This window comes from Rattus norvegicus, chromosome 13 (assembly GCF_036323735.1).
Source record: "Rattus norvegicus strain BN/NHsdMcwi chromosome 13, GRCr8, whole genome shotgun sequence".
Classification (NCBI taxonomy): Eukaryota; Metazoa; Chordata; class Mammalia; order Rodentia; family Muridae; genus Rattus; species Rattus norvegicus.
The window spans coordinates 107,221,123-107,248,725 of NC_086031.1; the positions used below are offsets into that span (position 1 = coordinate 107,221,123).

General features: G+C 46.8%; 2 protein-coding genes across 7 annotated transcripts; one reads left to right on the forward strand and one right to left on the reverse strand.

The window, feature by feature from the left end:
• Positions 1–162: 162 nt before the first annotated feature.
• C13h1orf74 (similar to human chromosome 1 open reading frame 74) lies at positions 163–2,941 on the forward strand. 3 transcript variants are annotated; one of them, XM_039090217.2, is made up of 2 exons: positions 163–451; positions 1,126–2,941. In XM_039090217.2, exon 2 carries the CDS (start codon positions 1,219–1,221, stop codon positions 2,008–2,010), a length of 792 nt encoding a protein of 263 aa, XP_038946145.1. In that variant the 5' UTR covers positions 163–451; positions 1,126–1,218; the 3' UTR covers positions 2,011–2,941. The 3 variants fall into 3 exon arrangements, with proteins under 3 accessions (XP_038946145.1, XP_017454124.1, NP_001096827.1); XM_017598635.3 differs by lacking the exon at positions 163–451 and adding an exon at positions 461–977; NM_001103357.1 differs by lacking the exon at positions 163–451 and adding an exon at positions 527–680.
• Positions 2,377–27,236, reverse strand: Traf3ip3 (TRAF3 interacting protein 3). 4 transcript variants are annotated; one of them, NM_001014132.1, is made up of 15 exons: positions 26,994–27,033; positions 23,946–24,345; positions 21,380–21,527; positions 21,235–21,298; positions 20,986–21,010; positions 20,711–20,740; positions 20,452–20,547; positions 13,778–13,849; positions 11,280–11,420; positions 10,954–11,091; positions 8,275–8,410; positions 7,699–7,761; positions 5,894–5,950; positions 4,585–4,721; positions 2,377–2,684 (listed from the first exon to the last, which is right to left on the reverse strand). In NM_001014132.1, the coding sequence occupies exons 2-15, from the start codon at positions 24,285–24,287 to the stop codon at positions 2,592–2,594; spliced, it is 1,542 nt and encodes a 513-aa protein (NP_001014154.1). In that variant the 5' UTR covers positions 24,288–24,345; positions 26,994–27,033; the 3' UTR covers positions 2,377–2,591. The 4 variants fall into 4 exon arrangements, with proteins under 4 accessions (NP_001014154.1, XP_008768087.2, XP_038946872.1 ...); XM_008769865.4 differs by having other exon boundaries at positions 2,432–2,684; positions 23,946–24,155; positions 26,994–27,232; XM_039090944.2 differs by lacking the exon at positions 4,585–4,721 and having other exon boundaries at positions 2,432–2,684; positions 26,994–27,236.
• Positions 27,237–27,603: the final 367 nt, after the last annotated feature.

A 27,603-nucleotide genomic window follows, 5' to 3' on the forward strand; every position in this document is an offset into this window, starting at 1 on the left:
ATAAAATGGGGGTGGGGAGGGGCAGGGAACAAGCTCAGCTGTTAATGGCACTTGCTCAGCAGGCTGGTTTCCTGAGTTCAGTACCGACTCGGACCCACTTATAGGTGGAAGCGAGAGCTGACACGGCGCCATTGAGCACGTCCACACAATAAGGCGTTTTTAAAAACAGGCGTAAATATGCATAGTCTTGGCATACCTATCAAGTTCAGACTTTAGGTACATTAAAAAAAAAGTTTACAGCATTGCCTACAGGAGGTGTGTCCCTGCTATACGGCGGACTGACAGCAGGAGGTCCCGGATGCTTCTCTCCTCTTCCGCCTCGCAAGGCCGGCCCGCAGCTGCTCTACCGGAAGGGGCGGATCCAAGATGGCTTTACCTCCCACTCAGTCCGCGGCTTTGCCAAAGGTTCCGGCTTGAGGTCGAGCTCCTAATGACGTCATGAAAGGGCGGAGTAAGTCAGTGTGCATGCGCGTCAGACTGTTTTTTCCTGGGCTTCTCACATCCTGGGTTTTTCACTGTACTTACTGTGAATGGTGCGTGGGAGAGTACTGGTTTCTTGGCCGCTGGCGGGCAGCCGGAAGGACTTCCTGCGCCCCCGAACCTGCGGCGGAAGTGCAAGCCTAGCGTCTGGAGGCAGAGTGCTTCCTTTAGTAACTAGTCTAAAAAACTCGAACGCATGGGTACGTGTGGCTGTTGGGAGCGTTTCTTCCCAGCAAGTGCTCAAATGGCTCCAGTTCCAGCCGCTTTCACTTACCCGTGTCTCAGGGTGTGGCGGTGGTTACTCCGCATTGTAGCTAATGCTGGTTTGATCAGGCGGCAGTGAGAATTTAGTAGAGATATGGGGAGTTGGCAGTGGAGAGCTTACGTTTAGAGCCCAGAGCCCTGTTTCAATAGGATAGTTTTGGGAGAAGTGCTAACTTTTGCCAAAGCCTTCCAGTTGCTGTGAGGTTTGAATCCCAGGGCATAAATTACACCAGGTAAAAGTTAGAAGCGAAACCGGAGACAATATAAATGTGGCTAGAAGCACGATTTCAGAGACTTAAGTCTGCCAGAGAACTGTTGTGCAGCACTGGGGACCCCATCTTGACAGTATTAACGATTTCCCCCTTACCATATTGTTTCTAGGATCTTTCTCAACTGTTGGAAGCTGAACTGGGACTCAGGGAAGGAAACTGTGGCAAGCTAAGGAGGCCATATGTCATGTAACTTCCAGATCTCATGTCAACACCAAGCCCTCAGCTGCTGGTGGCAGCTGCTCAGCGGACTCTGGGCATGGGGAAGAGAAAATGCCCACCTCGAGCTACCTGCCTTCACCTAGCAGGAGAGGTGCTGGCTGTGGCCCGTGGGCTGAAGCCAGCTGTACTCTATGACTGCAACTCTGCAGGGGTATTGGCGCTCCAGAGCTATCTGGAGGAACTACAGGGGCTGGGCTTCCTGAAGCCAGGACTTCACATTCTTGAGATTGGAGAGAATAATCTCATCGTCAGTCCTGAGTATACCTGTCAGCATTTGGAACAGACACTGCTTGGTACTGTAGCTTTCGTGGATGTTTCCTGCTCCCAGCCTCATCCTTCTGTCCTGTCATTGGACCAGCTCCCGGGCTTGAAATCTCTCATAGCTGACATCATCACACGTTTTCAAGAACTGCTGAAGGGTGTGTCTCCTGGAGTCTCCTACAGCAAGCTACATTCCTCAGACTGGAATCTCTGCACTTTATTTGGAATACTCCTGGGCTATCCCGTCTCTTACACATTTGACCTGAACCATGGAGAAGGCAACTGCTTAACCATGACTCCCCTGAGGGTGTTTACTGCTCAGATTTCATGGCTGTCTGGTCAACCTCCAGTCCCACTGTACTCCTTTAGTGTTCCAGAGAGTTTGTTCCCACCCCTGAGGAATTTTCTAAGTGCCTGGGAGAAGGAACTCAGAACCCGATTTAGGGCTCAGAATGCCTTTGCTGACCTCAGCATTTCCTCCGAGGTGGTCACACTTCCTGCTGTGGCCCTCTGAGTTAATTCTGCCAGTTGAGAAGGTATCTGAATGGTTATCTCTGGGTGGAAGATGCCAGCTAGGATCATTCTAAGAATGGGGAGAATGTTGTGCAATCAGCTGACCACATGTGCAAATGGGGGTGTTGTTGGTGTCAGCAGTACGACCCCATCTTTAGGTTAGGAGTTCCTAGGTCCTTAGCAGAGGTGCCTGTTTGTTCTTCATTGTGTAAGAGATAGAAGAGTGGGAAAGGAGCGTTGTGGAGACTTAAGCAGTATACCCTTGGTGGTGGCCTCCCTCCGTGGATAGTGCCTTAGAGGGAAGGAGAATAACTAGGTAGTCTACATGATTATGGAACTGACTGAATCAGGGTATGAGACCATGCTGTTTAAGGGCCACACTTGTGGTTTACTTCTCAGGAATACACAGCTCTAAAGAGCAGTCTTGTGAGGCAAAGTTTATTTACAGCATGGTGGGAAAAATAAAGCTAGGGGTCCAGATTCATTTGGAGGGAAAACCTAAGCTATAAAGTACCAAACCTCAAGTTTTTTCATGGAGTTGTTTGCTTCTGAATTTTACTTCAGATAGATGCCGGGAGTTCTTCAGATGACCAGGTTGCCTTTGTTTGCCAGGAACACGGCCAGTGCTGTAGCAATCACCACCACCAGCGCTGGGAGCCATTGGCTACACTGCCGCTGTATGGGAGGAGGTGGAGACAAGAGAGGGCAGCCATGTCACTTCCATTGAGATAAAACCCGTTTACTAGTGGCCTAGAGATTCACATCTGACTGGGGACAGATATTTAAATGCTGCTATGAATAATGGAAAGGTGGAAAATAACTCAACAGAATAACACTCTCTTTGTGTGCCTCAAATAGTTTTGTGGTCCTCCTCTGCCCTTGTCATTGTGTTCACAATAAATCAAAAGAATACGCTTTCATGCTTGAACCAATACAGGCTGAGTATCCTTTTTCTGAAATGCTTGAGATTAGAAGTCATTTAAATTTTGTCTTTTTCTCTCTTTTCCCTTCCCTCCCCTCCCCTCCCCTCCCCTCCCCTCCCCTCCCCTCCCTCCCTCCCTCCCTCCCTCCCTCCCTTCCTTCCTTCCTTCTTTCTTTCCTTCTTTGTAGTATTTACCAGTTGAGCAGACATAATAAAAAGACACCCTGAATTTCAAATGCCCGGAAATCATTTGAAGCTTTTGGGCATCACGCTTCTGTATGCATAGTGTGTTCTGGATCTAGAACATGTCAGGTTTCCAGAGTAGGGGTGCTCAATCTACTGTCTTCCAGACTCAAGAGATACAGAAATGGGTTGGATAATAGGCAGTGTTTCTTCCGTGTTTGCTGTATTATTGGCATAGTGTAAATCAAATGGAATGGGACAGGACAACCAGATGTTGGTGTGGGCTAACATATTTTATCTGTAACACTGGGTTTCAAAAAGAACTACCCCACTGTCACGCAGGGCTGTAGAGGAGGATGGCCCCTCTTACTCTGGGAGCTGGCTCCTGGCTGTGGCTCAGCGCTTCATGACAGTGATGTAGCTTTCACAGACAGGAAAGGTACTTCTCATTAAGGATGTCTAATTCTGAATGCAACTCTCTACACTGGTGAGAGCACAGAACTCTGGAAGAGACTGCCCTGAGTATCATGCTCCTTCACTTGTTTTGAGTGAACCATTCTTCTCCAATTTTCTCAGAGATTTTAGTCTTCTTCCTACCATATAGCTTATCGGGAGTATGTTGAGTTATAAGATTGGCCATGATGCATATTACATTTTACATATGAAATGCTTTCAATTTCTTTTACATTATTCGTTGTTGGTGGTGGTATGTGTGCAGGTGTGCATGTGTGGAAGTCAGAAGACTACTCTTTGAGCCACTTCTCCCCTGCTACCATCTATATGGTAGGTTCCAGGGATTGAACTCAAGGCATCAGGCTTGGCAGCAGGTACCTTTACTTACTGAGCCAGCTTGTTGGCCCCAATACATGTAAGTGCTTTCATGTGGCTTTTTGAAAGTGCTTTGTATGTGGGCAAACTATTAAAAAAAAAAAAAAAGGTTCTTCAGCACAAAAGACCTAGAAATAATAGGAGGACTAGCCTCTCTTTCTTGGAGTCTAGTTGGTTCTGCATTCTTCCAAGGGTGTGTGAGTTTGGAAGAATGTTCCTAGTAAAGTGTTATTTAAAAGATACAATGTAAAATAAAGCATGCTGATACTTAGTATATGACAGAATATAAGAAGTGAATGTGTTTACCAAATGTTTTTGTGCTCTGGTTCACTTCCTAATTGGCTACCGATATATCTTTTAATAGGAGTTGTTACAAATTAGGAAGGGGAAATATTGCAAGTCAATCCAAGAGCAGACATTTATACAAGAAAATGAACACTTGTGGTCATCCAGTAACAATTTAAGCTTGGAAGTGCCCGCTTTCTAGTTGCCTCCTAGAAGGTTTTTCTGCCCCACCCCCATCCCATCCCAATCTAGATGAACCCTCACAATCTGGATGAGCACTGTCTGAATGAGCCCTCATATTCTGAATGAGCACTGTCAGTTTAGATGAGCCCTCAAAATCTGAGGTCACCATCTCACCTCCTTTTCCTTGGCCTGGAGCTGATATGTCTCCTTTTGTAGTTGGTCTCTGAGCTCCTCGACTTTCTCCTTTCCTGTACCCTCAGGCTTCACTTCATCAAAGGAGAGCTTTGGATTCCACACAGGCAAACCCTGATCTAAAAAAGCATCCAGATTCTCAGTAACAGTATGGCCTGTGAGGGCTGATCCTGACCCTTCATGAGAGCCCTAAGAATTTGCAGAGTAGGGAGATGGTGTGTTTGTCTATGGCTTCACTGAATGGAGTAGAAAGAACATTCTGCATTAAATAACACTGGTATGCTGGCACAGTGGCACATGCATGCTGTCCATCTCAGCAATTGGAAGGCAGAGGCAGGTGGATCTCTATGAGTTACTGTACAGGCAGAGCTATATAGTGAGACCCTGTATGGAAAATAAAACAGAACTAATGAGAGAATTCTGGTGTATCCTGTAGCTAAGACACAGCTAGAGTTTGGACTCCTTGAGGCAAGGGTGGCATCTTATTTCTCTTTATATTTGTCTCCATTTTCTTTGAATCTGATACTTTTTGTGAATGTTTACAGATTGAAATGGTTTTCATTAGTCATATACTATCTAGTTTCTCAGGTAGGTTTGCTTAATGATTCCCTCCGTATCCTTTGCACCCTCATTTCAAAGTCTTGAAGATGGAAGTCATTCTAGACCTGCCTCTTGATACTTTAAAGCTGGGTTCCTGCCACCTTGTAGTCATAGTTTTGCTGAAAACAGCACTGGACTCAAGTTAAGTTCTGGGCTATTGCTTTAGTTCAGTTGTTAATTTATATTATCAGAGCTCTTTATGTTCTTATCCATGCTGTGAGGACACACTCATTTCTACATTCTCCTGTATTACCTATGTGATGAGAATATAACAACAGACTCTGTGTTGTGGATGGCTGAGGAGCCCCTGGAGCTTCTCTGTAGCTGATGAGTCCTTGCCAAGCTTGGGCCCTGGAATGGCTAGGGCTAAAGTGGGAGGACTCTTGCATGCTGTATGGTTGGGTTGAGAAGTTGGATGTTATTTGTAAAGTCAACTGTAAAAACTGACATGAAATCCTGAGTTCAAAATCAATTTATTGAAGTGTTCAACGTAGACACACATTTTCAGAGAAAGTGGAAACCCTTCCCCACGGCTGACTGAAGTGTCCAGGCCAGTGGTCATTTCACAGAACGTTCTCCTACCTCCCTGACTCACAGACTCAGAAGTGGGCGGGAACCCAAGAAGTCATGTAGTCCTTTCCCCAGCCTTAGGCAAAGAAAGAGCAACTTTAGTGGGAGGAAATTTGCTGACCTTTCTTTAAGAGCTTCTCCTGTTCTCGAAGTTGTAAGGATTGATTCTGAAGCAGACCTATTGGAAGGCAAAAGGCACTTGTTTGTCTGTGCTGGCAGACTTACCATAAAGACTCATTTCAGACATTGGCTTGTGGCCTCCGTTGTAAAAGATTAGTTACCATGTGTTAGGGACTGGAGGGTGGGTGTTCCTCAAGATTTTTGTATTGAAGTTTTAACCCCTTTAATGTGAACTTCCTTGAGATGGAGTCTTTCAAAAGGTAGTTGATTACAGCTAAGAACATTAGGATGAGCTCTCGTCCAGATGTTCTTAGAAAGGGAATATTTACACCCACACACGCTCGCTCCAGGGACAGTGAAGTAAAGATACTTGGGGGAGGCTTGGAGCGCCCTTTACATCAGAAGGCGCTAACCCTCTGGGCAGCCTGACTGTGGTCTATAGCCTTCAGAACTGTGGAACAGCACTTTTTTTTTCTTTGTACAAGTCACCTAATCTGGTACTTCCTTATAAATAAGCCCTCCTTATGTCAGCTTCTGCCATGGCTCTGAATCTCTGCTTGATTTACCTTAGAAGACGGAACACGTTCCCAGGTGACGTCTACAAATGAGTGACTAATTTTACCTTTAACCTGCTTCTATTTTTTTCCCTCTGTAGTAGTTATTGTGACTTCCCATATACTGATTTTCTTTTTTTCCCCATGGAACTTGGACTTGCTTAGAATGGAGTTTCCTATGAAACTATTACTTTTGCTCATTGGTATACTTCAGTGTATATGTCCAGGGTGCCTGACTCTTCTGTAGGGGATCAATGAATGCTTACTTTCTGAACCACTGTAGTGAGAAAGATCTAAGTGACCTGTTCATGTGTGTTCCACAGAGTGTATAAGAAAAGAACTATCTCAGAAAGCATAATACTTCTTGAAAGTGGGCAGTTCTGGGGCCTGGGACAATGGGTAGGAGTTCTTGCTGTGCATGCATTGGGACCTGACGTTAGGAAAGTTATCATCCTGTAAAAAGCTGGGTGTGGCTGCCTGTTCTATTACCCTAAAGCTATTGGTTCTGGGGACAGAGAAGGAAGATGGCTGGGACTTGATGGGTATCCAGCCTAGCTGGGAAACAGTGACACACCCTTTCTTACAAGATTAAGGCAAACAGTAACAGGAAAGATACACAACACCTCCAGCTCCCTTGACTCTGCATATTGCATGGGTGGCACACACGCTTGAACACACACACACACACACACACACACAAACACACACACACAGACATACCAACACACACACACAGACACCTACCACATACAAACGTACCAACACACATGCACAAACACATGCAACACATCAACACACAAACACACACACCTACCACACACAAACACACCGACACACACACCAACACACACACAGACACCTACCACATACAAACATACCAACAAACATGCACACACACATACAAACACATCAACACACACAGACACCTACTACACATCAACACACACACACACAAACACACCAACACACACAGACACCTACCACATACAAACACACCAACACACATGCACACACACACACAAACACACCAACACACATACACAAATAGAAAGGAAACACAAAAACAGATGCCAATATATAACTTGGGAAAGAAACAACTATATAACTTGTGGAGAGCTGTGCAGATAACCCCCCCACCCCCCCAAACCCCTAGCAGGAAGTGGGCTCCAGAATGCTGGAAAACAGGACACACTAGAGCCTGGAGGCCCTCCTTCGAGTGCCTTCTCTGGTCAGGAGTGAAAAGGAAACTTACTCTGTAGCTGTTGAACTCTGCTCATCAGGGCTTGTCTCTCCTCCTCGGACTTCTTTAGTTGATCTGAAAGGGAAAGGATACCAACAGAAATAGGAGAGCACCACAGGGTGGAAATGAGAGGTAAGCCCTGTCCTCTTCGACCTGGGAGTGTCAGGTGTCTTTCAGCTCTGAAGGGAGGGGCCAGCATTCACACAGGAACCATCACAATGTTGCTAGTACACACACTGGTGGGTCTTTCAGCCCACAAAGGCACGACACGGAGGCCTTCATCCTGCCTGTGTTTGTACTAACCTTTCCCGTTCAAATTAGGAATAAGGCCTTTGCATGTGACTAGTGTGGGAGCAGCTGTGGTCTGGCCCACAGGGACAAGCTGGAGGAGAGAGCATGCACAGCCCTCAGATGAAGCACAACTAATGTTCATTTTGGTTGACTGACATTTCCCTGCGTTTCCCTCAAGGAAAAATGGAATCATAGGGCCAAGCAGAAATGAGGACCAAAGCCTCTCCACAGCCTCCTTCCTCTGAGCCTGTTCAGTTGTGGTTCTCATGACCCTGTGACCTTAAAGAAGAGGGGTACCTTGTAGGTCCTGGGTTTCAGAGCTCTGCTGCTCTCGGTCTCCCTGCAGGCTCTCGAGTTTGGTCTGCAGCTCCTGGTGTTCATTTTCTAAAAGTCGTAGGGCCTGGCTCATCTGTGAGTCTCTGCTGTCTGCTCCCTGCAAAGAGGAGGGGGAGGAGCCACAGAGGAGCAGGTCAGTGTGGCTGGAGATGGAGCAGAGACAGAGCAGGTGCCGTGGGACAGGACACAGTAGAACTTAAGAGATGAGGTGTCAGGAAATGGAGGCTTTCCCCTTCCCTTTGTCCTGCTGTATCCTGCATGTTTACAGCAGTGCCTCTGACTTGATATTTACAGGGGTATGTATGTCCTGATGCCTCGGCAGATCTCTACATCAAGCCAGAACTTTTCTAGGCATTTTACTTTCTTTTTAGCTGGACATGATCAGTTGTTGAGGGAGGGAAGAGTTAAGGCTATTTTCACAAAGAATTAAGGTTTCAAAACCTCAAACACTTTGTCTTAGGCATGAAGGGAAGAAGAGAGTAAAGGTTAAGGTGGATGTCGTGTGTAGCCAGTAAGATCTGTGCCTATAAACGTCTCACACCCTCTTTCATCAAGAATATTTTCCCCTGATTGCTGTTTGGGGTAAATTACAAAGATTGGGGTAGATCTTCAAAGTTTCACACTTAGTGTGACACCTATGCTTTAACTGAACATTTTGGGGAGCCTCACCTGGGGTGCCATATGTGACTAGAGAAATTGGGTCTCCTCTCTGAGTTCTTAGATTTGTTAATAAAATAATTTAAGAACACATCAAGGAAACTTCTCTTTGCAACAGATGGGAGACCACCATAGAAAACCACAGCCAATCAAAATGCATACTTGAGGAGCCAGGTCTCAATGAATACAGCTATTAAAAAACTTCATACTTGAGGCTCAGGGAACATTGCAGAAGAGGGGGCAGAAAAATTAAAAGAGCCAGAGGAATAGGGAGTTTGCTGCAAGATTGTGTCTCCCAGTAATGTCAGAAGCAACACCCATAAAGTCTCACCAACATGGCTACCCAAGTGTGAAGCGAAAAGGAGGGCACCAGTGGGCATGCCAAACAAATGGGGAAAACCCCACATGGCCTCAACCCTACACAGAGCTCTATAGGAAAGCTGGAAGCAGGAGAGGTGGTCTTCCCCAGGGAAGAACACACCAACTGGTTGTCCAGGGTCAAGTGGTCAGCCCTGAAGACATTCATATAAGTAACATATGGACCCAACAGGTTCTATTCAGGAATATATATGCATGCACACACCTGCATACGGGAATAATTGGTGAAAAAGAGGCTCTGAAGGTGAAAGAGAACTGGGAGGGAGAGAGGGAGGGTTCGGAGGGAACGAGAAGAAGGGAGAAATGCGGTTAGAATCTCCAGAGTAAGAAAGATTGTTAACATTAAAAATATTAAGAACAGATTCTGAAGAAGACTAGAAACAAGACAAAACAAAGCCTCCCGAACAATAACAATGCTGACAGAAGCAGACTGGGAATCCTGTGAATTGCAGCAGCTGCCTGGAAGACAAAGGTGGAGGAAAGGGGAAGAAAGCCATGCCTTTTGAGTTAGCAATGGAGGTTTGGCAGTTTGGCAAGCAGCCACATGGCAAAGGGGATAGAGAGAGTAACTTCAGAGATGAGGAGCGAGAAAGCCCAGAGGGTTCTGGAAGCATACCTAGGCTTCCGCAAGTGTTAGGAAGAAAGAAGATAAAAAAAAACAAACAAAAAAACAAAAAACAACAACAACAACAAAAAACAAAACACGTAACACTTGTTCTGAGAAATTGGGAAGAATAGGCAGGCTTGACCAAGGAGCACGGCTGTGGCTCTGTGAATGACTACTCCAGGGGCAGGCTTTCTGGGAAGGTAAAGTACATTATCTTGCTAAAAAGAATAATTATTCCTCCTTCTTTGGCATGGCTTAAGGTGAATCTGCCTTCCTAAGGGCTGGTTCATTAGCCCAGAAGATTGACTGGCCCAAGTGGATTAATTCTTATGTTTTAGGAAGCTTGGAATGTTAGGCCTCCACCCAGGCCAGAGGAAACACATGTAAAGTAATTGCTAACCTGAATCAAGTGCTTATATGTACCAGAGACTATGCTACACATGTCGTATGGGTAGTCACATTTAATCCATGCAACAAAAAACCCTTATTTTGCTGACGAGGAAACAGGCTTATGGAAGTTAATTAGATTTTCTAAGGTGGCAGATTGAAAGTATAGGAATTTTTGATACCAAGAATTTACTGTAATTTGTTAAAAAAACACACTGTCAGGCTGTGTTAACACCTGTAAATAAACCAGTAATGTCTATTGTGTGCAAAAACAGTGGGCAATTGTGCGCTGGATGTCCTGCTGGGATGGTGCTTGAATAGCGTGCAATTGGTAGGCTGATCAACCCCATGAATGTTCCAGCCCAGGCATTTGTATTTGGTTAACGTCTTTCCAGTGGGTACTTAGTTCATTTGCATGGGCAGTGTAGGCATTCCCGCTAAGTACACATTTATAATTCAGAGCAAAGCGGTGAGTTTGGTGCTGAGTAGGGGGTGGATGAAGACTTGAAAGCTGCTTGTTACATGTATCCAGCCTTTGCCACCCAACCCAGAAGACCCCTTTCTCAGCAGACCCTTCTGCCACTTCCTCTCCCGCTCCCGGGATCTGGTACCTGTAGTTTAGACTGAAGCACATGCAGTTGGCTCTCCAGCTCCCTGTGCTGGTCCCCTAGGGTCCTCCAGTCCTCCTTAAGAGCCTCGTACTGACTCTTCCACTCCTGACACTTCTGCTCTGCCACAGCCAGGGACAGCTGAGAGAGACCAGAGGAGAGAAGTTTCCCAAGGAGCAGAAGCTCAGAGAAAGGGAACACACTGAACTCCTCAAGTTTAAAATGCAGGCTGAATTTGAGGAGCAGGCTCCCTGCAAGTGGTGGTTGGCTCCCTCGCTCTGGGAACTGCTCCCAGGGTCCCAGCCCCAGGAACCGCACAGCATCTCCACCTGCGCCCTCTGCAGTTGCTGCTCGGCACACATTTTCTCCTCCAGCACTTTCTGCAGTGATGCCTTAGCCTTCTGCTCGTAACTGCTCCTCTGGTTCTCCATGTCCAGCAGTACCTTTTTCATCCCCCAGGGGGAGTGTTTCTGTAAATCAGAAGCAAGTCAACAAATCCACGCGTGTTGAACTTCTCCCTACCCAACAGCAGGGATACATGTATGAGGTTACTGTAGGTCTTGTACCCAGGATAGAGAAACCAGTCTTGTGATGGACCTTTTCGTCAGGCTGGAGCTGAGCAGAGGAGAGGCTGTCTGAGAGGTGCCTTCCATTGGTTCGGCACTTCTATCACAGCCTTCCTCTCCATATGTAGCCTCTGCTGCGCTCCAGACTAGAGAACGCACCAGTTCTGTTAAATCTCACTAACTTCTCTATCCTCATCTCTCGTGTCTCTTTTTTTTTCTTGCTAAGTATGGGCATATTTGCATTTAGGAGAACGGGGCCCATAATTTTGGAATTCCCAATAATTACCTCCCCTCCCCTCCATTGCTCTGCTCTGTGGAAAAATCTCTCTCACTCCACTGGAAACAGTTTCCAAGCAGGGAATGCACGGCTGTTCAAAAGGAAAAGGCCTCAGGGATTTGAGGACTTGGTGTTCTAAGCATTTACATTAGATGTTTCCCCTGGTTTTAGGACCAAGGAAAATCCCCCCCAATCAGATAAGATAGATTTGCAGATCCAGTAAAATGTTGACGGCCTTTGTTACCTCCCCTTTTTGCCTTGTGATTTTGGGGAAGGCAGGCAGCAGCTTTCACGGTCAGTTCTTATCCATCTGGATAAGTCGAGACAACAAAGGGGAAGGGGAGGGCGGTTAGCAATCATTTAGTCTCACCTCAGGATTGTCTAGAATTTTGTTTTTGTATCTGAAAGGGTACTCTGCTTTTTGGAATTTTCATTAAAAGTCAAACCCAAGAGTGACATGTTGAAGTCAAATATGGCGATGTCCTAGTTACCAGATTTAATAGTACTGATCATAGGTTAGCTTCATTTTCAATTGAAAAGTTAATAGACTACATTGGCATAGTTTCTTCTATCTGTGACTCCAGTCCTGGGAAGGCTGGTGGAAGGGTCACAAGTTCAAGGTCAGCCTAATAACCACACCCTTCTCAACAAATTAAAGATTTGCATTCTAGCTTGCATGCTGGTCACTTACAAGTTTGGTTGGCATGTTTTAGCTAAGAACCTAACAAAGCAGCCCACGTTGTCGAAAACAAGCAAACATGAAGACCTGGAAACCTATAGGTGAGTGAGTGGTTTTCAGCTTCCTCATACTACAGCCCTTTAATACAGTGCCTCATGCTGTGGTGAGCCCAGCCATCAAATTACTTTCATTGTTACTTCATAACTGTAATTTTGGTGCAGTTATAATTGTAATGTGCACATTTTTGGAGATAGAAGTTTGTCAGAGGAGTCATGACCCACAGGTTAAGAACTGCTGCTATGGACAATATAAACTGTTCTCAGCTGTGTAGGGAACTACTGACCCCTCTGGCACCACATGAGAGAAGCACACCCATTCCCTCCCTACTTACGTTTCCTTCAATATTTTTTTTTTTTCCGGAGCTGGGGACCGAACCCAGGGCCTTGCGCTTCCTAGGCAAGCGCTCTACCACTGAGCTAAATCCCCAGCCCCTCCTTCAATATTTTTTACACGCTCATACACACACACACAGACACACGTGTGTGCTTGTGTGTGTGTGTGTGTGTGTGTGTGTGTATGTGTGTGCACCTGTCACAAACAGAGTGTGTGTACAGGTCAGAGGACAACTTGTGAGGGAGCTGCAGATCTTTCCTTCTACCATGTGGACCCCAGGGATTGAACTCAGGTTGTCAGGTTTGGTGGTAAGCACCTACTAAGCCCTCTTGCTGGCCCCTGCTCTTCCACCTCCTTTCTCAATATCTCTCCACCTCTCAGGGGGACTGATTTTCTTTTATTGTAACCTAGGAGTAGGCCAAATCTAGAGACTGTTGAAGCTGAACACTAACGTCACAGGAAAGCCAGGCTTCACTTTCTTTAGATCCTTGAGCCTATTGCTTCCTCAGGGTTGCTGCTAACAAACAAATAAACCACCTTCCTCCTGAGATGAAAATCCATTTGTTGTTTGTTTGATTGTTTGCTTGTTTGTGATTTCCTATTATACCCTCTTCATCTGTCCTCAGATCGGGGTCTGTGGAGACTGACTGTGTGCTGTGAATCTTTACCAGAGGCTTCTGTTTAGTGTTGGAATTCCCTCCCAGGTTACAAAGGCATGCATGGTAGGACAAAGAAGGGACAACTGGATGTGGTTACATGGCCAATTAGGGACGTGACACAGACAAGCACAGTGAGGCAAGAGTTAGTGTGCGAATCTCCTTTTGGTAGCCTTTCTAGAAGACAGGGCTAAGATTCAAACATTTTTATTTTATCGAAATTAATGTGCTAGAAAGTGGTCTCCAGAATGCTTACCTGCAGGCAGGTGTAGAGCTGGTTTTCTAGGGATCTTAGTTTGCCCTTCAGTTTGTCTTCATTAAGCTGTCCCTAAAGTAAACAGGATTAGTGAGCTAAGGCAAAAACAAACAAACAAACAAACAATGCAAAGAGGCTAGCTACATCTCTCCAGCCCTGTCCCACAGCCAAAGCTTGGTGCTGTGGAGTTGAACCCTCCATGTACAGAGATGGCTAAGGTGCTCTGAGTGGAAGTGGGCCTTCTCCCTGACGGGCACAGGTGATCCAGACTAGCCCCAGATCCTCATTGTACCTTAAGTTTCTCTAACAAATGGCAAAGATAGTAAAGAAGGCCATAGAGAGGGAGGGTCTTAAGCTGCCCCCACCACATGCTTTCCTGGCCCTCATCCTGGACCTGGACCTTTGTCTGTAAATCACAGGCACACGGCTAAAAGAGGTCTTTGTTCCTGGGGAGAATTTATTTCCTCCAGCTCCCTGTTTGGAGTTGAACTGCATTCACCCTTCAGGTGTGTATGCTGCTGTGAGCTTCAGTACTCTACCTAGAATGGGAGCAGATTTGGAGGTTATGATGGCTTGTATATGCTTGGTCCAGGGAGTGGCACTATTAGGAGGAATAGCCTTGTTAGAGTAGGTGTGTCACTGTGGGTCTCCTGCACCATGTCTGCCTGTGTGCTGTCATGCGTCCCACCATGATGATAATGGACTGAAGCTCTGAACCTGTAAGTCAGCCCTAAATTAAGTGTTGTCCTTATTAGAGTTGCCTTGGTCATGGTGACTGTTCACAGCAGTAAAACCCTGACTAAGAGGTACACCTTCAATGAAGTTCAATGCAATCAAATGAATTCTAGTCTAGTCTACTGGTGTTTTCCTAAAACAAGACCAGAACACCAGGGTAAACTGAGGGAAGATCATGGAAGACCAGATGGGCGTTGGCAACCCATGCAGCAGGAAGGGAGACTGGTACTGGTGATATCTTGATTTCAGGTCCCAGGACAGTGGGACTCTCGGTCATGGCAGTCTTTGTATTTCACACCCTTCATATCCACTAAGGTTAGTTCCTAGAGTCCCTCAGAATGCTCAACTCCCTTGTATATAAATGTGTACATTTATCTAAGCATGCGTAAATATCTTCCTATATGCTTCAAATTGTCTCTGACTCACTCACAGTACACTGGAAATACCATGTAAATGTCAGTGATAATGTATGGACTTGGGACAAATGACAAGAAAGACAAGAAAAACAGGATTTTTTTCTTCCTTTCAGTTATTCTCGATCCAACATTGGTTGAATCTGAGGCTTTGGAACCTTTCGCTGTAGAGGAGTGACTACTGGTGTGTGTGCACTTCCCTGCTGGGCAGGGCTCCTGAGAAATGATTTGAAAAGTGAGACACGAACCTACAGATATGAAGCAGAGTAGATGTGGGCCAGGGAGGGGTAAGAGAGCTTCTGGGAAAGTCACAGAGGTATTCAGAAGCTGAGTCGATCTAATGGTCTGTCCCTGTCCCACTCCGTTGAGTCCAGGTCCTGAGGTGCCTCATGGCACTTTAAGGTATCCCTTGATCTAGGACCAAGTCAAGAAACTTAAGCAGAAGTACAGTTCTGGTTTCTATTCTTGTAGCATTTCAGATACTTTGTTGATCATTGTACCTGTATACATTGTAGCATTTCAGCTGCTTTGTTGATCCTTGTACCCAGGTGTGTCTGTCTGGAGTAGCAGGGGGGCCAGTAAAAAAACTATGTTTCTTAGAGATAGGGCGATAGGCAGTTAGTCTGTAGTGGGTTTCATTTTCCTTCATTGACTTGTCCACCCAAGTCCTGTGGGACTCTTGGGAGGACATTTCTCCAGGTCTGGATGTTGTGGTTCCTGGTGTCAAACTAAGCAGTTCTAGCACTCATGGCTAAAAAGACTAGGGCAGAAGAGAGTGTCTGGGATGAGGTGGCCCTCCCTCTCTGAGAGTCAGGGTGCCTGGGGAAGGCAGGAAGTGGTATCACACAGCTCCTGGTTTGATCTTATTTGTTTAATTCTTCTAACTGTAGGGACCAGGGGAAGCCCCCACCCTTTCTGCTTCCTGTGTTACTCAGCTGGGCCTTGCAAAGCAAAAACCTTTGCCAAAAACAATTTTTTAAAGTACCTCCTACTATTAATGTTTTTCTCAGCCGCATGTGGGAAAGAGTAGAGAGAAAGGGATTTGGCATTTACAATAACCACAGGGCTTGGGACCAATGAAAGAGAAGGACAAAGGCTTCCACTGTTCAGGCTCAGGGGTAAGTAGTAGAACAGCTGCATTCCCCAGAGGGGCCTGTTCACTGTCAGTCTGGCGGCCCTGCACTAATCTGGCCCCACCCTGCCCTGCTCTGCGTTAGTCTTCCCACAAAGTGCATGCACTTTTCTTTGCCCAGACTCTACAGTACAGAAGCCAGCCAGACCCACCAAGTTTAAAGATTGTCTCCTTATAGCTTGGAAGGAACACAAGCCCCAGACGGTATCCTTGAAATGTCCTCTGGGTGCCTTCCTATTCTGTAGTATCATGTTCATTCAGTATTTTCCTCTTCCAAGTGTTTATGTATCTCAGCCAACCCCCAGATTATTTTTCCATTTATGTTGCAATACAAGACAATTTACAGTATCCCCTTTCAAGTAGGAATAGGGACTACCACCCAAGTCTAGGGCATGAACAAAATCTCTTGTCCACAGCCCTGCCTTCCCAGACTCCCTAAGGCAAGCAGGAAAGTCCCAGCCAACTTGCTGCAAATGGAGCACACGGTTTCCTGCCCCCGACTCTCCCATTGCTGACGCCAGTGTTGGAATATCTGAGAAGCTCTAGAGCTACAGACCTTACCCCAGGAACCTGGGGCACCCTGGAAAGGCCACTGCTGGTGGAGGAAGGCAATGAGGAAGCCACATACACCTGATGTTGGTCCAAAGGCTTCAGATCCTGTTGCTGTTTGGTCATCTATCTCAGCTCTGTTTCCAGAAACACACCTCACCACAGAAGCCCCTTCCCATGAATCATCTCTTTCCTAACAGCTTGCATAGGGTGTGAAGCCTATCCCCACTGTCAATTCTGCTTTGCAGATCTTAAAGACCCTGTGCTCCACTCCAGCTTCCTCTGTAGGCAGAACTACTTTTGCTCTAGTAATTAGACCCAGCTCTAGGTTCTCAGCAGTTCCTACGGTTGTCTTCAGGGGCACTGACTCTGGGGTTCTCCTGAAGATCCCGCCCTGAACATCCTTGCATGAGAAACTGGAGATTCATACGTGGATCTGAATGGAAAGGACAAAATGGACACTGGACTGAAATCTGAGTCCCAGTTCTGACCTCCTTCATTCAACTATTTTCCGAAAATCACCAAATGGGGTCACAGTTTGATGGCTTACTGAGGCTGTCTCAGGAGGGGTGGTGCAATTGGAAGTGTTTTGTTTTGGGAGAAGCAAGGGTTCTCAAATGAACAGTTATCAATGAATTTTCTTAAATACAGGAAGCTGGAAGCTTGGGGTGGGAGAAACAAGAGGAGTGTGTGTGACTTGGAAAGGGTGGGAAGATGGGAGAGAGGAACTGAGATGGAGCCTGGGGTAAAATAGTACCTTCCCCACACTTATGATAGAAATGGCTTTAAAAAAAAAAGACAGGGCCTCAACACATAGCCCAGGCTGGCCTGGAGTATGGAATCCTCCTGTCTCAGATTCCTGAGGTCTACACTAATAGCTCTTACAGTGCCTCATTCCTACTAAGCACAGTTGATCTGGGCTTTCTAGGCTTCTGTAGGGCCCCAGCCTTCACTCAGCTGAGCCTTTGATTAGAGAAGCTCTGAACACAGACCAGATCACTCCTTTCAGTTCAATTCTGTAGTGACCAAGTTCCTCCAAAGACAGGCAGGGGTTTCAACCTGGGGGGGGGCATGCAGTCTCATGGACCATTCCAAAACAAAATGTCTGCTGTGACACACATGCACACACACACACACATACATATGTATTTATGTGCGTTTGTGTGGTTTTTCATTAAATCTGAGGTAAACCTGAACAGAAAAGGTTCAAGTCTGCTATTCTGAAACAGTGAGAGAGGTCCTTGTGTGGTGCTGTTTAGACAGGATCCCTTCCTGTCCATTGCTTTGGGCTATACCCAGTCCTCTGCATACCAGGGCCTGTAAAAATTCTAATTCCCTAAGTGCTTTCCTGCTTCTCCTCCGTATCAAGCTACTTCTGAACTGGCAAGCTCCGGCTCATCCTATAAGGCTCAGCTGAAATGGTCTCTTTGCACAGAACCTTCCTTACTCTACCTCAGGCTGAAGAACCACTCTCTTTTTTTTTATGGATCTCACTGCACACACATTTGCAGCCTTGTCTCACTGGCATAGTCTGCTATGACTCCTCCTTGCTGGACTGTGAGTCTTTCAAAGCAAGGGCTCTATTTCCTATTGTTCCTGAAGTCTCAGCATAGAATTGAAAGTCACTAAGTATCTGCAGAAGGGGTGTGAGAGATGAGCTCAATTTAGCTCAGTACCGGAAACCACCTCAACATGACCAGCTGCCCGGCTCAGGCTCCTGCTCTTCCAGTGGAAATGACTTGGCAAGTGGAAGCCTGACCTGAGAGACTCCTCACTCCAGATCCAGTGACTGCCTTGCAGAGTGGGAGTGGTGGTCTTCTGTGTCACTGCAAACTTCTGGGAGTGTTTTGTAACTTCCTGTTTCACTTCTTTAAACATAACCCTTCCTACCAGTGAGATGCATGGGGGCCTGGAAGCCTGGCGTTCTGCCTCATCATACCTGCTGCCTTAGGCTTTGGTGACACCAACCTGCTTATCATCTGCTGAGCACATGAGCTCCTGGAGGCTCTTTCAAGGGATCTGCAAGGTTTCTCCCTTTCTAGCACGTGTCTCTGTGACACTGAATGCTTTCAAATACTTTAACTAAAAGAGTGAATCACAAGAATTTAGAAGCAAATAGAGTTTAGCTGCCTTCTGTTCGGCTAGATATTCTAAATATATATTGCAAATGCTGCTTCTTTGCTTTTGTCCTTTTGAAAACAAAGTTCTCTATTAAAAACACGTGTTGGTGAATGATGCTTGACCATTATTTCAAAATTAATAGTTCTAAATTTCTGTTTTAATTTTTAACAAGGTAAGTTCTGATACATGTGTTTGGTATACACCCAAAGTTCTTTGGAATTTCTAGTTAAAAACTAGTATAAAGAATCCTGATATAGGGCCTGGAGAGGTGGCTCAGCGGTGAAGAGCACTGACTGCTCTTCCAGAGGCCCAGAGGGAATTTAATTCCCAGCAACCACATGGTGGCTCACAACCATCTATAATGGGATTAGATGCCCTCTTCTGGTCTGTCTGAAGACAGCTATGGTGTACTTATAATAAATAATATAACCAAGCCTTGCTCTGGCTCTTGGGTATCAATCTCCTCTTTGTAACTCCGTCCTTGTGTCCTCCTTTGCCTGGTAAATGCCTGGTAACTGTCCCTGTGCCTCTGGCTCCCTTTTCTGGAGTTGCCTGTTCCCCCCTGTAGTTGGCTCCACCCTGGAAGCATTTCTTTTATTTCCCATGTCTTTGTATTATTTTGCATGTGTATCATTTTCAAAACTATGAAGTCTCTAAAAAGCAGAGCCTGAGCCAGATATGGCAGCACATGACTTTAATCTCAGCACTTGGAATGCAGAAGCAGGTGCATCTCTGTAAGTTCAAGGCCAGCCTGGTCTACGGAGTGAGTTCGAGGCCATCCAGGGTTATATAGTGGGACCCTGCTTTAAACAAACAATCAAAAGCATGTTTCTTCTCAAAGAACAAATTCCCAGTACTTGTTAGCAGGGACATGGCCTTTGGCTGTCTATTGAGTGAGCAGACTGTCATTAGAGACCTGAACTTAGCTACATGGTTATGCAACTATGGGCAAGGCCTTGGCCCGTCATAGCAAACAGAAGATCAGATGAGATCACCTATTAAGTCTTCTCTATTCTGGCCCCCATTTCCAGGCTGAGTATTGTCACAGGCTGGCTTGTGCGAATCTTGGTATGGATCTGCAATGGTTAAGTTTGATTGTTTGCTTGATGATGTTTAGAATCATACTGAAGACAAACCCCTGGGTGTGTATCTGCACGGGAGCTTCTAGATTGTAGAGATGTTTAGACCCACCTGCAAAGGGGCTGTCCCATTCCATGGGCTGGGCTTCCCGATGGGGGAAAGAAAGGAAGGACAGCCAGCTAAACACCAGCATTCCTCTCTTGGCTTCTTATCTATGGATGCAACCTGACCAGTCGCCTCACAGTCCTGCTGCCATGACTCCCCTCCCTACCATGATGGACCATACTCTAGAACCATAAACCAAAACTGTCCCTTTCTTGGAAGTTGCTTTTGTCGGGTATCAACAGCAAGAGTAACTAACAAACACAGAATCCAGCGGGAAAGCCCTTGACTTTGGCAATACTCAGTAACAACTGGCATTTCTTTCTTCCCACAGGTTTAAGGGCAGGCCTCTGTCTCCTTTTGGTTCTGGGTCTTCCTTAGGTATACACTCACTGTGACCCTCTTGACCTCTACATCTGAGTATCCCCACCTTTGCCTCTTCCCAATGACGCAGACCTTCCCTTGTTAGATGGTATGCTGAGAGAAATGAGGTGGCTATGCATACAAGCCGGAATACTTTTGCCTCAAGACTTTACTCCTACCTTCCAAGAGCTGTCAGAGGCCCGGATCAGGGCAGGCAGGAGGTCCTGGAGAATCACCATTTTTTGTTTTAGGATCAGCTCCCTTTGTAAGGCTTCCTAGAGGAGGAATGCAAAAGGAAAGATTAACTTGGAGGAAGAGTAGGTGGAGAGTTCTCTCTCTCTCTCTCTCTCTCTCTCTCTCTCTCTCTCTCTCTTTCTCTCTCGTGTGTGTGTGTGTGCGTGTGTGTGTGTGTGTTTGTGTGGTCACCATGATACTTACTTTGAGGTATTCAGAGAGTTGAATGATGTCCTAGTGAGAGAGATGAAAGAGATAATTCAGGAGGACTTTGGTGTAGAATCAGAGTACTGGTGGGCTCACATATAGCAGATCTCTTTTGCCTTGGATCCTTCTGGCCCCACATCTATGCTGAGGACCATCTAGTCATCCTGGAAGAAGGTGTCCCTTCACCCCAGCCTGAGTTTATCGCAGAATCCCAGACTGGTAGAGCTTAGGTGCTGTCTGAGCCAGACCCCTCCAAATGAAGGTTCTCTTACCTTGTCTAGGACGGCAACTCCACAGCTGGGAAGAGAAGGAAAATACGACAGTGGGTCAAAGGATGAAACCTGTGAGCAGGCAGGATGTCAGCTGCATCTGGCACCTCTGCTGAAGTATAGTGGTGTGGGAAGGACTTTTCCCTCCTCATTCGGGGTGGGCTCGGTGTCCAGGAGAGGTGTTCCAAGTAAACACTTGGAGGAGTAGATGAGATGTGAAACTTTGGGGTCAGGAACATAGAAGGAACTCACTTGGTTTGCTGACTGGCATCATTCTTTCTTGTTGGCCATGCCTCTTCTGCCTTTGTCTGAGTACCTGAGAGATGAGAGGATGATTCAGCATCCAGGGGAGGGATGGGGGAGCTGGACTGCCATTGCAGGTTGGCTGTGCTCTCACCCTGGTGGTGTCTGTGTGGCTTCATGGTGTCAGAGTCCTGTGGTGGAAAGGCTCTTCCATGGGAAACATGGTGGTCATCCAGATCTCTCTGGATGCCTGAGGGGGGATGACACAAGGCTGGGAAAACCTCGGAGCATATCCCTGTTTCCTGGAAAGCAAATGAAGGATGAAGGATGCTGAATGCTATTCTGAAGGGCCTCAAGTTTTCCAGACAACTGCAGAAAGAGGGACCAGGGGCTGGGGATGTAGTTCAGTGATGGGGACTTGCCAGGCACGTACAAGACCCTTGGCTCCATTCTCAGCATTGGAAAAAAAATAGTAATCGCATCTGTGTGCACTGAGCGGTTTTCCTGAAACTCACATGTTGAGATTCTAACAGTGTTGGGAAATGGAGCCTTTGAGAAATACTTATGTCTGAGTGTGGGGCCCTGATGAATGAGGTTAATGCTCTACCAGAAGAGCCATGCAGGAGCTTGTCTCTCTGCCTGCTCTCTCCCCCATGAGTGGACACAATGTATGACCATCTGCACACAGGACGGGTGTCCTCATCAGATTCCAGACACCCTGGAGCCTCGAGTTTGGGCTTGGGCTTTACAAATAGTGAGAAATACCTTTCTGGGCACAAGCTATTCTGCCCATGGTAACCTGTCATGGCAGTTTGAGCAGTATTTCCCACCTAGAAACCCCACTGGTTCTTTCTTGTCCTGGACAGAGAGAATGTCTCTTCTTGGTCAGACAAGGAGTCAGTCTTGCTTCATTCTCTGAATGAAGCTATATGCTGATTAAGAGGGAGAAGTGGTCAGAGACTTGACAGTAGTCAGATCTGGCCTTTTCTAGGCCTCAGAGGTCCTAGAGGGCCTGCCTGCCTCTCCTTAGAGCCACAGGACCTTTGAGCTTTCCCACTGAAGAAGACAGAGTAGGGAACTTGTTTGGGGGATGGGATGGTGGTGCTCATAGGTTAGTCTGCTCTTTTTATCTTTTCTTCTATAAAATAAAAACGTCTATATTGATAATTCAGCACTAAAAACCCAAAGAGTGTTTATGGGATTCCATCATGGGCTGACCTGATAACTGTAGGCAGGAAGTTATTTCACTGTTTTCTGTTCTATCCTTCATAGCCTGCCCCCCTCACCCAGGCCTTGTTACCCTGTAAGCAGGCAGCTGGTTCTTTTGCAGTTATGTTCCTGGCTGGTTGTTCTGGGCAGTTGTGTGGCAGCCTCATGAAGGGGCCAGAGACAGTATAGTCAGTGAAGTGCTTGGCTTGTAACCATGAAGCTCAGAACCCATGGTATGTTTTGTTTTGTTTAAAAAGCCAGGGTGGTGGTGAGTGCTTGTGATTCCATTGCCAAAAAGGTGGAGCCAGGCATCTAGATCCACTCAGTATCAAAAAACAGGGAATGATACCTGGAGTGAACCTTTCGATTTCACATATAAATTCATGGGCGTGCACACACACACACACACACACACACACACACACACCCACACACACACCCCTGCTATATGAAGTACCTATTCTTGGTATGTGTGGCAGTAGCCAGTGTTACATGGACCCATTCCTCTCCTCAGTGTGCTGACAATATAGTGGGATAACAGAGTCTGCTATTGTGAACACTGCTCCTCCTAGGCCATGCTAATGGACTTTCTGTACATTTATGCAATATTAACCATGCAGACCCAAGAGAGCAGAGGTGGCCTGAGTTGCCAGAGAAGGCTGATCAGATGAGGCTTCAGTTGGGTGAAGTTGTTAGGACTGAAGTGTCACAAGAGAAAGAGAAGAGTGGGTGTGAAGCGTTATTGGAGAGTTAAGAGGGTGTGCGTGTGTTGTGCATGTGTGTGAATGTAAGTGTGTGCGCGTATGTGTGTGCATGTATGTATGTGTGTATGTGTGCATGCCTGTGTCTGTGTGTGCATGTGTATGTGTGTGCATGTGTCTGTATATGCATATGTGTGGATGCGAGTGTGTGTATGTGTATGTATGTATGAGTGTATGTGTGCATGTGTCTGTGTGTGTATGTATGTGTCTGTGTGTGCATATGTGTATGTGTGTGCATGTGTCTGTGTGTGTTAGTGTGTTTGCATGTGTGTACATCCATGTGATGCATGTTGGGTTATAGAACTGGGGATGTGGCCCAGTGGCCGAATGCTCACCTACCATGCATAAGGCCTTCAGCATTGAGAGAACAAAAGGAGCGCTGCATAGAATCTGATTATGATACACCTGTAAACCCAGTTCTCAGGAAGGATAATGAATTTGAAGCCATCTTGGATTATATAGCAAGGCCCTATCTCAGAAAAAAAAAACTTATACCAGTTAGTTTTGGCTTGAAATTGCACAATTATTTCCATTCTTCCAATAGGCAGGTGTAGGACTCCCCCCATCCCTCAAAAGAAGTTAAATAAAGACACCACAGAATCTCCAAAAGAGCAATGGTCGATGGCTAAAGGAAACCTGTTTGTATGCTGAGGAAGGGGCTAACAGAAATCGATTGTTAGTGACTTTCACCCCTTGTACCTTGCAGACCCCCTACCCCTGGGCCTGGAGCAGTGACTCGTCATATCGCACCTGCTGTCCAGGGAAAGAGGTCCTGTTGGCTCCAGGCCCGGACTTCTTGAGGATAGACACTTGGCCTGTTCCTCCATCTGTCTTGCTGGAGGGCCTTTGCTCCCTGGATTGACCTTTCTTCTCTTCTTCCAGGTTTCTCCTTCTGAGGAACTGTAGCTGCCGAGCTCGCTGAAGGTGTTCCTTGTGTTGAGTCCGCAGCACCTTCCCTGGCTGGCGGCAGGTGGTCTCATTGCGGCGGCGGCGGAGGCTTTCTCGGGCCTCCTGACGCCGCTCACACTTGGCCTCATAGCTCTCGGCCCACCGAGCCAAGCTAGGGAAGGACCTGGAGTTTGAGCCGATCATGGTGGCCTCCCGAGCACCTGTTGTGCTTGGCTTACTTTCCTTAGACAGCTGCTTGGATCTGCCAGATGCCAAGAGGGAGGAGTCAAAAGATGGGCTGAAAACTGACAGTCTATCTCCCTGGGTCAGGGTAGGAATAGTACGGGGCTCCATTCCTATGTGTTGAAAACCTAGGGTTAGGACTCCCAGGCATGAACTGGTGCAATCCAGGTTTCCGGTTTCCTCGAGCGCTAATCTCCTAAAGTGGACGGGTCTCTCTGGAACCCCTTCCTCCGGACTAGATGCCTCTAAGTGAGGGAACACGAGGAAGAAATAACAGTGGCCACAATGAACCTCAGCCACGTGCAACTGTGGACAGCCCGGCCCACTTTATCTCCCAGTCTAAAAAAGAAAGATGATGTCATCTTTACTATCTCTTGCTAAGTGACACTTCTGGAGACCTAGCAGGATAGCCACGACCCTTCAGGAAGTGACCTGGTTTGTGACTCGCACTTTCTGTTCCACGCCTAGCTCTCAGCAGCCATCTTGTGGCTCTGGACTGGCATGACCTAGGGGAAACCTGCTCTAATTCCTCCATCACTCCACCCCGACCTTCCTCTTTGTCATCTACTGTGTATCTAGTGCTGGGGTATCTGACTCTCAGCTGCTGATCAAGTCAGTCAGTTAGCTGAGAGCCTTCAAAATGCTTGGTGTTGGTTCACTTCAGAGAATCTGGCTCAGGGGTTGGAGATTTAGCTCAGCGGTAGAGCCCTTGCCTAGCAAGCGCAAGGCCCTGGGTTCGGTCCCCAGCTCCGAAAAAAAAAAAAAAAAAAAAAGAGAATCTGGCTCAGAGACTCAGAGGGGGAGGCTCTGTTCTCAGGATCACCTCCCTGCCAGGCTCAGTCTGGTCCCGAAATCTGCCATCTAAACTAGCAAGCATGTGAGGTGCTCTCAACAGGAATCCTACAAATTGTAAGAAACAAGACAAGAAACCTGTATAACAGAAAGTCCCCAAGAAACAGTTTCCAGGACAGGCCTCGTGCCCCTCGAGGTGGCCTTGCCTGGCATCCATATAGTGACCAAATCCTCATCTTCACCCACCTGCTGTGGATTTGGGTAGTCTGGCTTATTTAATAAGGCTGTTTATTTAATTATGTAGAAAAGGACTCAGAAAGCCTACACATTTTCTGTCATAAATGAATGTATAGAGGAGACTTGGAATTACACACATGCATACTCTCAAGCCAGTGCACCTGACTATTCTGTCTTCATTGGAAGAAGGGAACCCTTGCCTTGGGGCCAGACTATGACTCACTTCCAGGTTGTCAATACCCACCAAACAGATATGTGTGGGTGGGTGGGGCGGTGAATTTGCTAAGCCTCAGTCTTCTCATTTATGAGATGGGGCTAAAACTTCCCTTGAAGAGGCGTGAGTCTTAAAAGACAACACCCAACACCCACACCATATATCTCATACACGGCATATGATAAGTGACAGCTTTTCAAAAACAACAGATATAAAAATGTTGTAGACATCGTGGCTGGCGCTGAAGTCTTCACGGCTACCAAGAAGACTTGGTGCTGTGAATCAAATGCCCCAGGCAAAGCCAGACTCTAGATTGAGAATGTTCAGTTTTGCCCCCTCATTCCCTACTCCCTTCTCTCACTTCTGAACAGGGCTTGTAGCTCCATCTTGGAATAATTTAACTGCTGTGGTTCCTGAAGTCTCTGGGTTTGGGTTACAAGGACAAAGCACTTCTCTGTGGTCTGGACCCAATCATCAACTCAATTCGGTCAGAGAGGGAGGCAAAGAACAGGTAGGTGAAGAATGGATAAACCATTATGAATGTGAGGGCTTAGGCACCCCACTGTGGGGCTTCATACTAGAGGGAGCTCCCTGGGTTGCGGATCCTCCCTTCCAGATGGGCAGAAGAAAGGTCTGATGGGTGGAGGGCAGGCCTGTGATGATGTGTCTTCCTGTTCTCCATCTAGCTTGTCTGTCTGTCCGCTGAAATATGGCTTTTTTTACCCTTTGCATCATTAGGACTTAATGATTAGGAAGTTGCAACAGGAATGACTTCCTAGACAGAGGAGAGTCTCAGGACCCATAGCCTTCTACATCTGCTGGTGTGTGACGTGACACTTGTATGGAACTTCTAGGATGGTGGGATCATGCTTAAACACAAGAAGGCTTGTGGAAGGTCTGATGGGCTATAAAAAGGGAACTGTAGTTCAGAGAAAGGTCACAAGGCTGCTGCCTAGGATTTTCTGTAGTTTCTGAGGTACCCTTTGCCAACATGAAAGGGCCTAGTTAGAGCTTGGAGGCAGGGCTAGTACTGACTAGGGAAGGCTCTCCTTCCTGCATGAGAAGACAGCAGGGCTCTGCCCCTCACCTACAGACGTGTTGCTGAAGGAGAAGGGCCTGTTACAGAGATCCCTGCATGGAAGGGATTGGGAAAGACCATCTAATTCCTGTCACAGATGCCAAGCACACCAACACCAAGCCATGGGACTCACATCTAAACCAACAGACGGAGCAGAGTCAGGAGCCATACCCCGTGGTTGCCCGAGGACTCCAGCATAGGACGCCTTTTTAGTCATACAAACCCCAGCAAGTAAATTCTACCACCTGCTGCTATGCTGGAGGCTGGCATGGCTGAGCATATTCTGCCCCACCCTAAGTCAACAGGCACAAACCTGGATTCCCAAAGCATTTTCCTCCACAGTTACCTCAGGTCCCAGGCTCTGTCTCAAGTGTCTCGGGAGAGCCTTCGGCCCTTTCTGGGTCTCTCTGGTCTCAGATGGTGGGGAAGCTTTCACATCGAGGTCCTAAGTCCCCTCAACATTTTCTTCTTTCTTTCGCACAGCAGCAGCCTGCTGAAACAGGAAACACAAGCCACAGTGTTCACAAACCTCAGTTCCTCTCCTTGCCCTTAGCAATTTGAAGAGGGCCCCTGCACCCTTGGGGCCTCCAGGGCTGGTGAGGAAGTCCACCCAGGCACCCACTCTCCAACTACCTGATTGGTCTGCTCTCCGGCAGCTTCAGCCCAATATTCATTTCCTGTGGTTGGTGTTGTAGCTCCGTAGGTAGAGGGCTTTACTCGCCTAAGAAGCACAAAGCCCAGGATTCCATCCCTAACATTGAAAGTCAGACCCGAAAACCCAACACCCAGGAAGCAGAGGCAGGAGAACCAGGAGGTCAAGATCATCCTTAGCTACACATTGAGTTCAACGCTAGGCCGAACTACATGAAACCCTGTTTTAATTTTTTTTTTTTTTAAGGATTACACAGGGATGAATTCTGGGGCAGATCCAAACCTTGCCACTTTTGTGGTAAGAC

Excerpts from the sequence above, each read along its gene's own strand:
- C13h1orf74 (XM_039090217.2), top strand. The coding sequence starts at position 1,219 with ATGTCAACACCAAGCCCTCAGCTGCTGGTGGCAGCTGCTCAGCGGACT.
- Traf3ip3 (NM_001014132.1), bottom strand. The coding sequence starts at position 24,287 with ATGATCGGCTCAAACTCCAGGTCCTTCCCTAGCTTGGCTCGGTGGGCC. Across the intron at positions 20,741-20,985 it reads GAGTTGCCGTCCTAGACAAG|GACATCATTCAACTCTCTGA; the intron begins GTAAGAGAACCT and ends CTCTCTCACTAG. Across the intron at positions 11,421-13,777 it reads AGCTCTACACCTGCCTGCAG|AAACACTCCCCCTGGGGGAT; the intron begins GTAAGCATTCTG and ends TCTGATTTACAG.